General features: G+C 40.4%; 1 protein-coding gene across 1 annotated transcript; it reads right to left on the bottom strand.

Annotated features, from left to right (window-relative positions):
- Positions 1-163: 163 nt before the first annotated feature.
- sypl2a (synaptophysin-like 2a) lies at positions 164-17381 on the bottom strand. Its single transcript, XM_054616614.1, has 6 exons — positions 17147-17381; positions 16841-16915; positions 9208-9320; positions 8249-8447; positions 6598-6777; positions 164-2806 (listed from the first exon to the last, which is right to left on the bottom strand). The coding sequence occupies exons 1-6, from the start codon at positions 17159-17161 to the stop codon at positions 2681-2683; spliced, it is 708 nt and encodes a 235-aa protein (XP_054472589.1). The 5' UTR covers positions 17162-17381; the 3' UTR covers positions 164-2680.
- Between the last annotated feature and the right edge of the window lie 868 nt (positions 17382-18249).

The raw sequence follows: 18249 nt of genomic DNA, 5'->3' as shown, positions 1-18249 counted from the left end.
AAACGCCCCGCCCACAAAAGATATACCTGAATTGGTGTCATGCCTCCATACTGCCATCAGTCTGGACTGTATCAGAAGAGAATACGGTTCACATCACATCTCACATATACCTCTGGCGGTCCCCAGATCATCAAAGGGATACAGGCTTTTCTATGATTGTTCAGCTTTTATTGTGGAAGGTTTCCAACTCTTAAAGCCAGTTGTTCACACAAAGGCTTTGCTTAACTCTAAGAGGTTGCAAGCTCAAAAGGCTGGGGGCCAATTCTCTATAGCATGTATAGCATGTCTATTATGGTAGCATCCCATTCTAGCCAGTCCTTCCCTCATGGCCTCCATGTTTCCTGCTGGTAAGAGAGAGTGGTGCTGAGGCAGGAGAAAGGGAGAGACTCAGCTCTGGCATGAATCTGCCAGAGGGAGGAAGCTGACTACTTTCTTTAACGTTAACCCCTTGCCCAAATAACAGTTGGGTGAATTAATTTATCTCTACACACATTTGGCCAACTAGTGTTATTAACTGATTATTAACTGATTGATGATCCAAACAGGAAACTGAAGTCATTACGTGTGGAATTGTAGAATTTCTGAGTTTGGCACTTCCCAGTGTTAGTATGTTAAAGACACTTCCAGACGCTGGAAGCAACACACATGTAGACCAAACAGGATTGTCTAATTTCCATAATACATATACCATAAAACTAACATGAAAGATGCTCTTTTTTACATATTTAATTCTGCACATAAATGTCCGGTGTGCAGATGTTCTAATTTATAAAGCCATTTTGCAATGTGATTAAAAAGAGGAGACAGAATCCAGCAGTTACAGCTCTGTTTTACACTTGTTAATACAGTTAAACCATTGTTTCCTTTAGCACAGACAGGGCATCAATATATGAAGTCCAATTTCAACAATCCATGACACAAACATCCCACATATGACTGTGCCCTAATTTAAATTAAAATTATGTTTTAAAATTGATAAAGCATCTTAAGAAATATGTGTCTGATTTCAACAGGATGTGGAAAATAAACTACTTTAATTACAGTGACTCAAACTTCCCCATCTTTATTCCCCACAAAGGCTACGGTGGTGAAATAGAACAGCTGCACAGGTGGGCCAAAACTCTGAACTGTTACTTCATAGAGATCATCAGATCCCTCTTAGTGCAATGCAAATAATCAACGTGCCGACAAAGAGTGACTGTTGGTGTTCAATACAAAGCCTTCTAATGTATGGCTGTGAAGTTACATGAAGAGCACAACAATGGGCAGCATCCATTAAGAAATACAGCAAGATTACATCAATCCTTTGTTACTTGAACTATTTATCATCACACGATTAAGCCTGAGGATACTTAGTGGTACAACACAATTAACAGCAAACCTGACATTACAAAAAAAAATGATATTCAAGGCGAAGCTGCACACCAACACGTTTCCATTGAGAAATACAAACAGAAGCCCAACATTGTTTTAAAAATATGAAACGAACCAATTAGTGTAGATAAAAAATACATCTGAACTGTATATAAATAATGTCACTGCTAGTCGCCTTTCATTCAAACCAGAATGACAAGTAGTGTTGAGGAGTAGTGTAGATGTAACATTTGGATCAAACAGGAACTAAACATGGTTTGGCCTGACGTCTGTGACGTACAACAGCTACTGGAGTAAACGTGAGGAGAACCAGCCGGCTTCTGGATACAGGCTGAAGATAAACGCTGTCACAACCAACCTGAAGCATCAGCCGAAATTACACTTTTAAAAGAAAGTCTCTGCTCTCCCAATTAAAGTAGAGTATATCCTAGGGTTTTTTCCTTTTTTAAATAGTTTGTATTATTTTAAAGCCCAAGAAAATCAAATAGTGTTGAAACTGAATCACTAATGGGGTTATAAAGTATATTGAATGTCAGTAGATTAGAGCATTGGGGGGGGAACAGCGTGTTGGTTAATAAAACCGTTAGATGGCCTGGTGCCTCGGAGGCAGAGCTCAGAAAAGAAGAGAACACATGCCTTAGTCCGATTATACAGCAGGGCACTGCTATCTAGGAGAATGAAAAGAGCATTCAACATATCTATTGAGACTGAAGTGACCAACATGTTTAGAGTTACAGTACTTGGAATCTGTACTGTAACGTGTCCTTTTACAGAATACTTAATGGAAGGAGGGCTCAGAACCCCTGGTGTGCATTTGCTCCCACCTAAAAACAAAAATTGGATGGCGTTTCTTGCAGCAACACTTGCTTTTATGGAAGGTGATGGCTGTTTGCTCTCAGCTTCTGTTAATCATTTGGCTTCTCCCAGGCTGAAGACCAGTAGAGACTCTGGGTTTTTACATCAAAGCTTCATCATCAGGTGGCTCCCTGAAGGGCGGACATAAAGGGAGGACAGTGTGCTAACGTGGAAGCAAATGCACGGCAGGCCTGCTGTTCTGAACACCAAACACAGAACGCGATGTCAGATTTAGGAGAAAATAATACAGAATAGAGTCAACTTGAGCTGAAGACCCGTGACTAAAAAAAAAAAAGAGTTGTGACACGTGTCGGGAGGTATAGGGGGGTATTTGGGATGAAGCCTTCCATTTGGTTCTATTTCTGCAGGTTAACATCAGAGACCAGTGTTGGGCACAAAGCGGTTCTGCTGTGGGCACAGGGGCAATGCTTGAGCAACCTCAGTGAAGTGGCTAGGGCCCAGGGGCCCCTCCTTCCTCCATGGTGACCGGTGGGTTTGGGTCCTTGTGGAAAGGTGTCTCCTTGTAAATGAACCAGCAGTTACTTGCCCACAGGATCAAGTTCAAGAAGCCAAATATCTGTAGAAAGACAGGAAAACAGATGAGAATATAAGTGACAACAGATGATGTGTACTGTGTGCAAGAGATACAGTGGGTACGGAAAGTATTCAGACCCCTTTAAATTTTTTGTTTCATTGCAGCCATTTGCTAAAATCGAAAAAGTTCATATAGACACACCTGTCTATATAAGACCTTACAGCTCACAGTGCATGTCAGAACAAATGAGAATCATGAGGTCGAAGGAACTGCCCAAGGAGCTCAGAGACAGAATTGTGGCAAGGCACAGATCTGGCCAAGGTTACAAAAGAATTTCTGCAGCACTCAAGGTTCCTAAGAGCACAGTGGCCTCCATAATCCTTAAATGGAAGAAGTATGGGATGACCAGAACTCTTCCTAGACCTGGCCGTCCAGCCAAACCCAAAGCCTTGGTGAGAGAGGTAAAGAAGAACCCAAAGATCACTGTGGCTGAGCTCCAGAGATGCAGTAGGGAGATGGGAGAAAGTTCCACAAAGTCAACTATCACTGCAGCCCTCCACCAGTCGGGGCTTTATGGCAGAGTGGCCCGACGGAAGCCTCTCCTCAGTGCAAGACATATGAAAGCCTGCATAGAGTTTGCCAAAAAACACATGGAGGACTCCCAAACTATGATAAATAAGATTCTCTGGTCTGATGAGACCAAGATTGAACTTTTGGCGTTAATTCTAAGCGGTATGTGTGGAGAAAACCAGGCACTGCTCATCACCTGCCCAATACAATCCCAACAGTGAAACATGGTGGTGGCAGCATCATGCTATGGGGGTGTTTTTCAGCTGCAGGGACAGGACGACTGGTTGCAATTGAAGGAAAGATGAATGCGGCCAAGTACAGAGATATCCTGGAAGAAAACCTCCTCCAGAGTGCTCAGGACCTCAGACTGGGCCGAAGGTTCACCTTCCAACAAGACAATGACCCGAAGCACACAGCTAAAATAACAAAGGAGTGGCTTCGGAACAAGTCTGTGACCATTCTTGACTGGCCCAGCCAGAGCCCTGACCTAAACCCAATTGAGCATCTCTGGAGAGACCTGAAAATGGCTGTCCACCAACGTTCACCATCCAACCTGACAGAACTGGAGAGGATCTGCAAGGAAGAATGGCAGAGGATCCCCAAATCCAGGTGTGAGAAACTTGTTGCATCATTCCCAAGAAGACTCATGGCTGTACTAGCTCAAAAGGGTGCTTCTACTCAATACTGAGCAAAGGGTCTGAATACTTATGACCATGTGATATTTCAGTTTTTCTTTTTTAATAAATTTGCAAAAATTTCTACATTTCTGTTTTTTTCTGTCAAGATGGGTTGCTGAGTGTACATTAATGCGGAAAAAAAATGAACTTTTTCGATTTTAGCAAATGGCTGCAATGAAACAAAGGGTGAAAAATTTAAAGGGGTCTGAATACTTTCCGTACCCACTGTACATCGATTTCATATCCATATTGTGATACGAGACTAGATATCGTCTCAGATTTGGAATACCGTAATATGGCACAAGTCGTCTTTTCCTGGTTTTAAATGCTGTGTTACAGTAAAGTCAATTTTCTGAACTTACCAGACTGTTCTATTATTTGCCTTTACGCTCAGGTTCATAATGTCTACTTTACAGATGATTATTGTTCAAAAACCATCTTTGTGTAGATATTTTGTAAAAGCACTTACAGCCTGGCACTTTTGTTGTCATATCGATAGAGGTATTTCGTAAACAATATGGTGATATTTGATTTTCTCCACATGGCCCAGCCCTAATGGGTACTCCATGAGCTTTGAAGGTTTCATCTGCCTATATTAGCATAGCTACTACTGGTAACAGTAGAAAACACTGAGGTTGGAATACTGGTGACTTTAAAGAAGGCTTAGAAATAGGTTGGACCTGTACATCAACTCTTACATTATTGTCAACAAATGTAGATACTTTGACTCAAGGAGTGCATTCAAAAATGGAAAAGTACTACTGTAAGACTACACTTTCATTTGAAATGTTAACTGTACACTGCTGCAGCAAACTGTGGCACAATCCCAGCAATCAATTTTCTTTATTTGAAACACCAGATGGCAGCACTCATATGCAATAATAATCTACTATCATCCACCCTGATACTACACCACTGCCACCACCACCGTAAATGGACAAAGTAGTGGTGCTGAGCATTCTACTCTCACCATGGGCAAGGAACAGACGTTCTTCTATTAGAGATAACAACACTATTTTTCAGTTTGAGTGTAAGCAACAATTAAAGTTGCTTTGCAAAAAATTCCACATATGAAAGAGACTGACAGATCTAAGCAATTCAATACAATTGGTATCCATTTACTCAATTACTGTGTCAAGGTACTATTTCTACTTCTCAGAGTAGAAAGAATATTGTACTCTATCTCAAAGGGTACATATTGTACTTTTTACTGTACTACATCTCAGAGGTTAATATTGATCTTTTTACTGTACTACATCTCAGAGGTAAATATTGTACTTCTTAATGTACTACATCTCAGAGGTTAATATTGATCTTTTTACTGCACTATATCTCAGAGGTAAAGATTGTACTTATTAGTGTACTACATCTTAGATATTGTAAAATATTTACTGCATTGCATTACATCCCAGAGGTAAATATTTTACTTTTTAGTTTAGTACATCTCAAAAGGTAAATATTGTACTTTTTACTCCACTACATTTGTCTGACAGCTTTAGTTACTTTCAAGATGACACTTATTCATCTCCTTCCTGTCCAGGTAAAACCACGTATCTCCAGGTGTGTTGACGTTGAATGTTTGTGATAAACTATAGGATGAAGTGTTCCTTCAGCTAAATAAAGTCTTTAAAAAGCCTCTTGGATCAGCTGAAAAATGCATCGCCACAAAGCGAAAAACAGGCCGTTTTTCTTATTAGAGATACGTGGTTTTTACTGGACAGCGACATTACAAACATATGATGGGGTCTTGATATGACGTATTGCTGTAGATTAAACAAGCCAACAGGATATAGAGGAGCTACAATGCAATATACACATTAATGCAGCAGGAATATTCATGCATCCAATCCACATGAGATATTCTAGGAATCAATACTTTTACGTCTACAGTTGTTTTTTTTGGCAAGTTTTTGCATGCAGGACTTTTACTTGTAGGAATGTTTTCAGTGTGGTATTAGTATTTTTATTAGAAGTACCACACTTTATATCTTTTCCTAAAATCAAACAATTATCTACATGTCGTCTGCTTTTTTTAAATGCTTAACACATGAAGGTTATCATACATTTTATATTCATAGCCTGTGTAAAAGGCCATGATGATGTAGTCAAAGCTGGCCACTCTGCATACATGTTAAGGTAAAGAACTGTGATGAAATTATGTGTGATACAATAATAGTTTAAAGCAAGAAAGACACCAATTTAGATAATATTTTTAAGACAATTACTAAATATGGAAGGCTTTGTGCCTTTGAGGTCCAATAAAAGAAAAGTTTTATGGATGAAACTTTTTTTTTGATGTAAAGCTCCGTTTTCTTGTTTTGCACAGCTGTGTGGATGGAGCGATTACGTCCAGGACAACATCGGTCCCTGATGCTGTAAACTGATCTATATATTTGAAGATCTTGTTGCAAAAATTCAACTGGAATATGCAGACCTGTTTGAATCCTGTAGCAGAGAGGATGAGTTGGAAAAGTTTTCTAAAACACTGTTTCCTCTATAGAACCAACCCGCAGTCTGAGAATTGTCGGTTTCTTCAGAAGGAAGTAATAAGGTCTGTAGCAGCTGCACAACTTTACGGGGACTTACCACAGAGGCATTGAGGCGGCCCATGGAAGGGAACTCTCCTGGCTGACAGATGCCCTTGCATTGATCCATCGTGACTAGGTGTTCTGGGTTAGTGGCCCATTTGACATCAGTCAGGCCTTTGCCCCAGGCTGAGGAGGACACAAGCCACAGGAAGGCAAAGGCAGCGGTCACCACCAGGTCCTGGCAGGGAGAACACAGCAAACACACACACACACACATTGATATCACATATAGAGTATTCAGAGTATTACTTCCTGTTGCAGGTAAACCTCATCCTCTAAATAAAACGAGTATGCTCTTATTCCAAGAACAAAATACATTTAATAGTTTTTAGGAGTTCTTATTTACTGTTAAAAACATGCACAGATATGGAGAAAACTGTTGCGGTTCAGATGTTTTACAAACACAGACTGGGAATGCTACATGGATGCAAGTCATGTTCATATGAAGACAGGGCTTTAAAATGTAGTCAGCTTAGTGTAGACGTCCTCTTGTGTGGACCAGGTGACAACCTCCAGACACACTCGCAGGCCTTTTCCCAGAGAACGGTGATGTAGTAAGGGCCTGTGTCCATATAGCGTCTCTTTCTGGCAGAAGCCACCTGTGTTTCTAATCAATGTTGGATAGACTAGCATCGCTCCTTTGCTTTTTATTATCTATTTGGGATACTATTTTTGTTTCACATTGTTTATCTTTCCATAAGCCCCAACTGGAGGATGCTAGCCCTCATACTTTGTATGGATGAGCTTGTCACCGCACAATCTGACAGCCGTGATGTTAGAGCAAGGAGGAAGATCCGCTGGAGACGGGTATGGTGATAAAAGCACAACACTCACCAGCAGCATTCAGCATCCGCTCAGCTGACCTGCTCCCACATATGGGCTTTTCACTCTATGTCGTGATGGTATTTGTCCGACATATAAAGCTTGGGACAGACACGGCCAAAACAAGCTTCTCCTCCATTTGACGTCATGTGACGTCACCAGATGGTTTCGGAAAAGTTCAGAGATTTTCAACTTGAAGAGCTCGGAGCGACCGCACAAAAAGGGGGAGTTCTTAGAAAAGAAAACACTGGGGCTAAGAAAAAAAGTGCTATATGGACACAGGTCCTTAGGCTGAGATCAGACTTTAGATCTGCATGAAATAACATAGCCCTCTTGTTCATGTTAATGTGGGCAGCTGGGGTGCCAACGCAGGAGACGCCGACAAAGAAATGCAAAATCGTCAGGTAAAAATGTTGAACCGGGCTCAGTTTTAAAGCAAAGTCACACGGCAAAGCACTGCGTCAGTCAATCACATATGTTTAAGCCCACATTCCTGGTGGATTAGTTTGTAAATTGAGTTCCATATTGCTACTGTAAACCTTGCAACAGTCACATCAGATGACTGTTGCAGATGACCTGATATAATCCTGTCTAATATCTGCTATCTGTCTACTGTCTAGCATTTGAGAAGCCTTAAAACTCATGGATCTTTTACTCTAACTGGACCTCCTGGATTGTATATCATGTCTCACTGGAGCCTTAAATGACACTCCTCGGCCACGTTGTTCTGTAACAAGGCAGACTTTGGTCTAAAAGGCAGAGATGTAGTTAGTAGGGGTTAGTAGGTATGAAGACAGCTCACTGATGACCACAGGATGTGTACTCACTACGATGGGGCCGCGGCTGGTCTGGCGGTAGAGGTTCTGGTAGCCCAGGTAGAGGATCAGTGTGACGGTGCAATAAAGGAACCCAAACACGCCGACGCATACAAAGAACTCTGCCGAGGAGGAGAAGTCGCCCTGCAGGAAGGTCTCATTGGTTTGACTGCCGTTACATATCGGAAACCTATACGGCTGCGCTGGCAGCCTGCAGGGAGGTGGAGAGAAGGAGAAGGAGCTTTCAGCAGTCGCTTTCATGATTCATTTTTACGCTCTTGTGTGATTCCAGAGAAAACAAGACCTCACCTGGGTTACTCTTCTATCCAAGGAAGGCAAGAAGGGAGAACATGAAAGGGTTAAGCCAGACGGTGTGCACAATTTAAACAGAACTTTAAACTCTTGGGCCGAGATCAGCTTTATCGTAAAGACACTTCACATTGATTCAGACATTTTCCTCCGATTACTATAACCATTTACCATGATATTGGAATTTCATTATGTCAGTTTAGGGGAGAGGATTCCCTCGTCTAGTTGTCGAAGTGACATTAACTACATGGCACTACATGATGATGAGTTCCGTTCTGTTTTGGGATACTGGTTGGAGAGAGGACACTTTTGGACTACAAGGGTGTGCTAGTCCTCCACAAAAGGCTACGCATATTTGATTAAGTTATACAAATTCAAAGAGGGAGAAACATAATAGCCCGCATAAAACCTATTATCGGCTGCTTTGATCAAATTGCACTGGACTGGACCTACTCTGAGCAATCAATGTCAGAAAGAAAGAAAAGCAGGCTGCCACTGAGGTAGAAAAGGAAACAGTCTTGTGACAAATGGAATAGCAGTTCTTTTCACAAGATGATGGCAGTATTCCACAACTGTCTGGTTTGATAACTGAAAGAGGAAGCTTTTGTCCTGTCATTTTAATGAAACAATCTGCATGGGAGAGCTCTAGTCTGCTACAGTACCTGAATGGGTAGGCAAAGACAGGCTCTACATCCTGGACCACTGCACATTTGACCTGAAAGTGGGTTGTCCCGGAGTAACCTCCAGTGGTGGCAAAGGCAAAGATGGTGAACACCTGTGGAGGGAGACAAATATGTGAGGGTACAATTTAGTGACTGGGACCAGACATACAGACCAGTTTGACATCCAGTGATATCACTTCATAATAAAGTCCACATATTTGGAAAGATCCAACTAAGAAACTTTTATACCTTTAAGTATCAGAGGTTTGCTCCCACATTCAGGTCCATATAAAGTTGATATAATGATGCCTTCTCCCTTCCTATAGGTAACAGATGCATTCTGAAACAACTCCTCTCTGCAGCTGTCACATCCTTTTTCCACACAGGAAACTCCCTCCCTGTAGCTCAAAGAGCTGAAAGCAGCAAACCCTTTCTTATGAAGTCGACTCACCACACATTGAGCTTCACCAGTCCAGCTTTCACAAAAGTCCATCATATAGTTAGACTACTAAAGAGTTCATACTATACTGGTAATCTTTTAAGGATGGGGCTGTTGATTATTGTTCTTCATCCAATGAAATTAATGAAACTAAATTATTATCTCCTGATTCAATAACTCGAATAATGTCAGAAACTCCCCTATTCAGCGGTCTCATTACAAGTCTCTGATTTATGGGACATTACGTGCAACATCATGGACATTAGCAGGGACATCCTGAAGTAACCACACACAGTAACCTGTACAGAATGATCTTGACATACATAGATGCATATTGTATCTGTGCACCTTTTCAGACATGCAGTGTCTTTATTCACACACCCGCACTTGTGTTTTTTCTAATTGGCTGCATTACAACCTGCCATTAAAATGGATTTTTATTTGGATTTGATGTAAAAAAAAAAAAACAATCCTGAGGTGAAATGAAAGTTAAACAACAACTTGTTTTGAAAAAATTAAAAAGTGGAGTGTGCATAGGTATTTACCTCTTTAGCTATGGGGATCTGGTATTATCAATTATCTTCAGAAGTCACAATATTAGTTAAAATAAGTCCACCTGTGTGCAATCAAAGTGTCACATGATCTAACGAAGAACCATTAAATCCATTATTACAAAGCACAACAAAGCTGCCGAGAGAGGACCAAAACTGACGGAGCAGACAAAGAGGACATTAATCAGAGAGACCAAAGATGACCCTGCAGGGACTGCAGAGATCTCTATTCACCAGAATAGGAAATTATATATTTGGGAGCAGTTTTTATCTATGTATGTCTTCAGAAGGAGCCATTTAACCACAGACAGGTTAGGGAAGTCAGGAAGTGTTTAGAGACTGACTAACACACTGTTGATTTGTTTTGTTTTTTTACATGGGATTTGTTCACAATAAGAAAAATATGAAATAACAGCAGCCTTATCCTTTGAAGGACAACACTAGCTGAGGAGAAACTGCTCAGTAACCTAAATGTTGTTTAATTGATGCTTTCCCCCTCTTAAATGTTGAAATGAACAGCAAAGTGGAACAGTACTCGAATGGATAATAGCAAGAATGAAACATCTCATGTACATAGCAAATGAAAAAAAAAAACGAATTCATGCTTTCATCTCAAGAAGGGTTAACTATTGCAGAGGAATTTTGTCTGGTCAAGGCCTTAGATAACTGTAGAACATTCAAACCATGGTAGGTCTCTCATATCTTTAGGGGACAGTGAGCTTGTACCCTGAGTCAGAATCAAAACTGTCCCGCTGAGTGATTAATGTCCTCTACTGCAACTTTATTCAATTTGGAAGAATTTATTTCTACTACAACTGCATGAAACTGTAATTCAGTCAGTTATTTTTTCTACTAGAATTGATTTGCTTTAACTTTGGATGCATTTCTTTGCCTTACATATAGTACCTGGATTTGCTGCTGTGAGCTGAAAGAGCACTTCAAATAAACTTGGCTTACTTAATGAAGAAAAAAAAGCACTGAACTATTTCAGAAGATTATTATTCTGCTAGAAACTTCCTTTTGAATGGCAGGTGAATGGCGTGTCAGGTGAATGGCAAGTATACTGCAGATACGTATAATGCAGCACTGAGAAAACAACGCTGACGTTGGGGGGTTGTTACTGCTTGAGAATGAAAGTCAGCAGAAAGCTTCTGGTAAAAGCAAGAAAAACAAGCTGATATCTTCCACTCTGCTGACAGAGAGCTGACCCCAGCAGGAAGAATGGAAGGCAGAGAAGAACCCGGACCGTTTCCTCTGACCCTTACTGTGGACTGACTGTGCACAATCACTGTGATGCCACACCAGGGTTTTGCCAGATAATCAAACTGCAGTCAGGAGTTTCAATTAATTAGCAAAACAGTCAAATTTCTCACATGGGCAGTGAAGTAAGCAGCAAGGATTGACAAAATTGGAACAGCCTCTCCTAAATAAACCACGCTGAAACTCTGGCCAGGTTGGAAAATGTTGTTTTGTTGACCCATCCATCCCTGACCTCCTCCCTATGCAAACTGTAGCTCTCTTAATAATACTTTTGCTTACTTCCTCCTTTCCTCCAGTGTGAACTGCGGCCACAGTCACAGTTTGACGCGCAGGGCCACTGACCATGCTACTGTATTTGACCAGCTGGGAGTGAGGGAGAGTCTGACAGGGAGAGGGGAATAGAAGATGGACTATTGCACCCAGTGTTTCTGTTATTATTAACTAAGTCTGAATGCTATTTTGTAACCTGTTCGCTCAAATCCAGACGTTTTCTTGTTAGCTTACCAGACGCGACCTGCCCATCACTCCACAGCCACCACTGTAATTAGTATAATACTAAATATATAAATGTAGCCTGATCTTTACATGACACTGTGCAGAAATGCCGGGTTTTAAACAGAATGAATAGAAAAAGCGGCACATCATTTAAATTCCATAATTTGAAAGTCAACGTTATGAATGCAGCTTACAGCCCTACCCTGGGTAGCACCAGAGGTCTTTTCTGAAGCAGGACATGTCTTGTTAAGGTACCAAGTCTGAGTATAAAGGGACTACAATGTTGTTGAGATCCTGCCTAATGCTATTTCATTCTATTTTTAAAAAGGCATGAGATCACGTGCTCAAATAAATACACAAACTCACAACAGAGCTGAGTGGGAATCCATACGGTCTACATTGGCACACATTATAGACATCTAAACATAGTTACACTGCTTACATTAAGTATTATTAAATGTTTCTCAGTTTGATACAATAAGTAGGCCTACAGTGGCTGTAAGATGTGTTATAAATGCCACTGTTAAACTAGGGGATAACAGTCATCTTACATTCATTGGCAAGATGTTCTAATGAAAAAAACCTTGGTTGCAATGTGTCAGATTTTATGATATCAGTTTTTAAGTGCCTGTAATAAAAAATAAAATGAAAACAAGCCAAAGTAATAAATACCTAATTGAAATTACAATACTATAAACTGAACATCAAAGTAACCATAAAAAACCCCATGGTGGATTTTTTTAATTGTTTGGAAGTGAATGTGTGTACAGATTGTAAAGCCCTCTGAGGCAAATTTGTAATTTGTGATTCTGGGCTATACAAAATAAACTGAATTGAATTGAATGTGAATTACATCTTCATCACTGCGACATAGGTCCCTCTTTTTTTGTCACTGTGAATTGAATCATTCATAAGAGAATATCCTGAGGTGTGATTGGTGGGTTACATCGTTGGAATATTTTCTATTTATTAACAGTGTGCGATGTGCTGAGGCTTATGACTGGCCAGGATTACTCCTGTTTCTTGTCCCGTTACATTGTTAAAGGCCACTCTTACAAACCGTAACTGGTGGTGCATATTCGTGAGGTAAGGACGATCCTAAAGTGGGAGATATCACTTCCTGAATGGAGAGTTACGTGGCTGGATTATTTGGAAGAGAGAACATCAGATTGGTAAATAAATTAAATTGACAGTTGAACTTCTTTTCCTCTCTGTCTGCATGTCTTGTATGTTGGACAGAGAGCTGATAGTGTTGCCTCATATATTCAAGAGAAACCTTTTCTGACAAACAATAAAAGGTTTAGTGGAGAATTGCTTTCTGAAGAAAAAAAAACTTAAAAGTATCTCAACAATAAATGTCTAAAACACAATGTACAATGCATTAATGGTTGGAGTGCCCCATCGTCCAACCCAATTGATCAGTCAACCTCTACATCAAACACATCTGGTACTGCAATTTCCAATATAGTATTGATGACAATGCATTTATGGTATTATCCAAAGTGTTTTGAGATTTCCCTATCAGCCAAAAGGGTTGGAAAATTACACATATGCTAATTGAATTACAAGCAGCAACTGAATTGGAGTATCATAGTTTACATAGTGATACTTGGTGATATGGTCACAAGAATATTCCTCCCTTCTCATAAACAAATGGTTGTGTTGCACCAACTGTCTTATAAAGTATGAATAAGCACTACAGTACCTAGGAACACACTGACAAAGGGCACCCCCCTCCACGACCAGGGACGTCCTTCCACCAATGAAAAGTGTCTGATTAGAGCATGTGATTCCTGCTTCCGTACTTTCTCTAAAGAATAATGTCCTTTGTTCACTTACGCCCACATCTACCAAAGCACATTCCCAAATCATCAGGGTCCTTTTCCGCTACGTACCATTTGTATACAATGGGCCAAATCCTCGAGCCAGGCACCGAGGTTGAGTAAAGACGGCAGGGTAGACAACAAAAAAAACAAACGGAGAGGACCGGAGTGCAGTATTTAGAAAGCCTCACACCCACTCAGGATTTTCAGGAATGGGTTTCATCTTTCAGGTGTCTCTGGATCTCAACAACATTTCTCAGCTTTCAACTTGGCCCTGTTTGACCCACCCAGGTCAATCTGACAGCACCCCAAATAAACCCACCAGACAGGGTGGGGAAGTTCTCTGTCCAGAGTCCAGTATTCCACCCAGCCTCCCACCGAAGCATTCCATAACTACCTCTCCTGGTCAGGGAGTGGCAAGGCAGATAGGGATAGCAGCAGCCAGTCACAAGGTTCTGACACTAGCAATGTTACATTTATAAAGGCTGCCTAAGATTTCTTGGGACGATAAGTCGTTCTTATGCTTTTTTTCATGCTGAGTGACTAATATCAAAGAAAATAATAGGCACATGTCTGGTAAACACAAGATTTAAAGTGGTGCTTTTACACATACTTGAACATGAATGTGTGTTATGGTTAGTGTTATGAACATAAGACAATAGTGACCCATAGGCAATGACCAAACCCCCACCTCCCTCAGTGATGACCACCCTTCTGACACTGAAAAACTTTTGTTACTGGCCAAAGTCCATGTTTACAGGCTGGAGCATATATACCAGTTTGACATTCAGTAGTATCAATTATAAATATCGTCTGAGAGCATTACGGCAGAGGAGGCCGGCAGACAGCACTAGAATAACAAGAATGCTACACTCTAAAAGAATTCTGTCTTTTTCAGCCGTAAGACTGAAGCAGACTAACAACAAATTGGACTTGCTGGAATTACTGTGTGGAGAAACTGGAAATAGCGAAGTTTAAAAACTCAGAACAACAATGTCTGCAGATGTGAAAATCCGATTTGAAAGCTCAGTGACTATCTTAAAAGGGATGGTCAGGTGTTCTGAAGTGGGGTGGTATGAGCTACTTCTCCATAGTCAGTGATAGCAGTCTGTGAGAAACAGACAGGAGTACCAGAACAGGAGCAAAGCAAAGTACTGTTGTGGACGGGGTCAGCGGCAAAATGTCAGTGTCAATGTCAGTTTACGTCTACGCTATATTTAGGATATTCTCCGCTTTATCTTGGCGTCAAACAGCTCATTCCAACGGGGAAAATAGAGTTATGTTTTACTCTGCCTACAGATATGGCTAACTGGCAAGTACAGTGTAAACATAATAGGCAGGGCAAATTAGTGTATTGATCAGGCTGATTATACAATTATGAAACACTCTCCCCATCTGCCAAGATTGTTCCTCCAGAATTCAACAAGTGTGGTCTTCACCAACATGACGTTTTGAATCTTTTCTTTTCCACCAAAAAGCATTGCACAATGTAAATGCTCTTGCAGTGGCAGGTCATGTTTTGGCATGCAGTACCATTCAAAAGTTTGGACACACCTTCTCATTCAACTACTTTGAAGAATCTAAAATATAAAACATATTCTGGTTTGTTGAGCATTTGTTTGTTTACCACATAATTCCATATGTGTTCCTTCATAGTTTGGATGTCTTCAATATTAATCTACAAAGTAGAAAAAAATAAAAATAAAAATAAAGAAAAACCATTGAATGAGAAGGTGTGTCCAAACTTTTGACTGGTACTGTATATCAGGAACGAACCACAAACTTCCACTGCCACCCACCCCAGCTGGCCATGAAGCAAACCAATTTATTTGTGCACACAGTGACTAAATTAAGGAATTACTAAAAATGTGGTTACAAATGTGTTTACAGTTAGCATAAGACCAAATATGGCAATACTAATAGATTTGAGGAGAGAATGAAAAAAACAAATGTGCTTTGTATCTTTTGATGAAAAATGATCGGAAATGGTAGAGACATGTCCACCTGCATGTAAAAACAAGAACCAAACAGTGTCCCATCACTTCAAGTAATACCTTCAGATAAAGTGATTTTTATAATTCTGCAAAACTTGACTTCTCATGACTCTTGTGAGAAAATAATACACATAAATTGTCCGATATTGAATGTATTAACTAGGTGTGACAAAGTGAGCATTGGGCAATAAACGTTGATAGTTGAATAGAAGCCAGGTTCTTTAACTCACCTCCCTGGAGTGAAACTCGACAGCACAGTGGAAGATAATACTTGCTGTATATGTTAACTACCAACTAGACGTTGCTGCTACACAAACACACGCCTTAAACACACACGGCATGGCCTGCTGTAATGGGGCAGTCAGAACGGTAGTCTGTGTCAACCAGAAATACAGAGCACTACGAGCATTAGCAGTCACATTAGAGGAGGCATTCCTGAACTGCTTTCTTTATTTATTTGGTATAAAGGTGAATTTAAATGACTCATTCCCAAGTCAATCTCACTGACTCACAGGGTGGTGATATTTAGAACATGCTCTACTGAGCAGCAGCACATCTTAGCTATTTGATTCTCAACAGCTGGTATTGCTCCCAACAGCCACATATAGAGCTGGTTCACAGAAGCACCGATTCAGACCTCTGCTTTCATGTTTGATGTGAACACAGGGCATCAACAACACTTAAGTGGGATTTTATGCAAATTGTGTAACAACTAACTATTTCAATAAAAAAAGTCACAATATCTGAGAATTTCCTGGTAATTGTTTCAGTAGCTACATGCATTGTCAATCCACAAGCCGTGCCATTATTTGACCCCGTGAACCAGGTCAAAATCGAAGACTCCAAAGTTACTGACAAACACCACAGCAGACACTTCAGGACTGGTAACGTTACATGGGACTAGTGCGAACGGACGCCCAGGACATGTCAACATCACGAGGATCAGTGTGAGGAATGCGGAGTAACTGTGGATATGTCGGCGGAACAAAGATAAGGATCACTTGCAACGTTAACGTGGTTTGGTATCTAATTTAGAGACATTTAAGTACTTTCTGACTGTATTTCGCTTACCCATTCTAAGACACGAATAAATCCAAGAGGTTCTTTCAATGGTCCCAGGTCCAGAGAAAATCCAGACATCAACTTCTGAGGATGACAAACAATGCGTGTAAAAAGACGTGCAATGACACATGCAGTGTTAAAATACTGTGAGCCAGGTGTAAACTAACCAGCGTTCACATGAGGACCCAAACAGCGAGCCATCGTTACCTGTTCGTCACCTTGCGGCTAAGTGGCCCTGCCCTTGTTAGCCAACCCCCGCTAGCCGCATGCTAACGCTAACTCATGTCATCCTGGGTACTCAGCTAACTCGCCTACCTGAACAGTGTCCATCGAGGCGCGCAGCTACCGTCAGAGAGCAGTTTGTGTTTCACTCCGCACGTCGTCAGTTTCGTTGCAAAGCTTCTGTGAAGTTACTCAGTTTGCATTCGACCGGTGGGAAGCGATACGATGACTACTGACTATCAACAGGCAGCAGAGTAACAGTCAGCCAGGCAACTGATAAAACTGGTGTCAAACGCTGTACGACAGAACCGCTGTCAAACTAATCAACTTCCGGTTGTTACTTTTCAAAATAATGGTATCCAACTACATACACGTGACGTATTTATTCATTTAGTTGCCGTATTTCAACCACAGAATATTAATTCCTGGATTTATTCCAACTGGAGTAAACAAAAGAACAGTCTGTGAGCGCTTCCTTCATATCAGATACTTTATTGTAGCACACATTATGTGACAGGTGTGTCGGAGTGAAGCACATCTCTAATGAAAGTAATAAAGACATGTGTTTATGAAATGTATACCAGCAGTATGCAAGGCGGTGTGTGGGAGTCTTTTCAATGTAACAGACGTACGACTTTTATTAAGATATTATAATTATTATGATCTATTACCGAACAGATTTTATCAATAAACGACCTAATCTTCAAATCGATTGAAGTTTTATCCCACTAATTTACTAAAATGACTGTTCTGCCTTTGTAATATTATGAATTTTTAACAAGTTTTCTCTTAGACGGGGGGACGGTGTTTTGACTTATCACAATAATAACTAAATGTACCTAGTAACCATTATTACTTACTAGGTCTGATTTATAGTCATAGATGTAACGTTAAATATATATTATTATTATTATTATTATTATTATTATTATTATTATTATATTCCTTTATTGATCCCCATGGGGAAATTCGGGTGTTGCAGCAGCTCAACTACACAGAAACAGATAATAAATACACATATTATACAATAAAATAAAATAAAAATAGAATAAAATAAAAAATAAGATTATTGAATAAGCAAATTCAAGCACATCAGCCACATATAAAATGAATTCACACTGCACCCTCGTGTGAACAGTATTTATTGCATCATGAGTGGAGTTGAGGCGGCCTAGCTCTCTTATTAGTTCATAGTT

This window comes from Anoplopoma fimbria, chromosome 17, assembly GCF_027596085.1.
Source record: "Anoplopoma fimbria isolate UVic2021 breed Golden Eagle Sablefish chromosome 17, Afim_UVic_2022, whole genome shotgun sequence".
Taxonomy (NCBI): Eukaryota; Metazoa; Chordata; class Actinopteri; order Perciformes; family Anoplopomatidae; genus Anoplopoma; species Anoplopoma fimbria.
The sequence above is the reverse complement of the archived record's forward strand: the minus strand, read 5'-3'. Positions and strand labels throughout refer to the sequence as shown.

Coding starts and splice junctions, on each gene's coding strand:
- sypl2a (XM_054616614.1), bottom strand. Junction 9,321..16,840: donor TTATTCGTGTCTTAGAATGG/GTAAGCGAAATA, acceptor CTCCCTCCACAG/GTGTTCACCATCTTTGCCTT. Junction 8,448..9,207: donor GTCTTTGCCTACCCATTCAG/GTACTGTAGCAG, acceptor ACCTCCCTGCAG/GCTGCCAGCGCAGCCGTATA.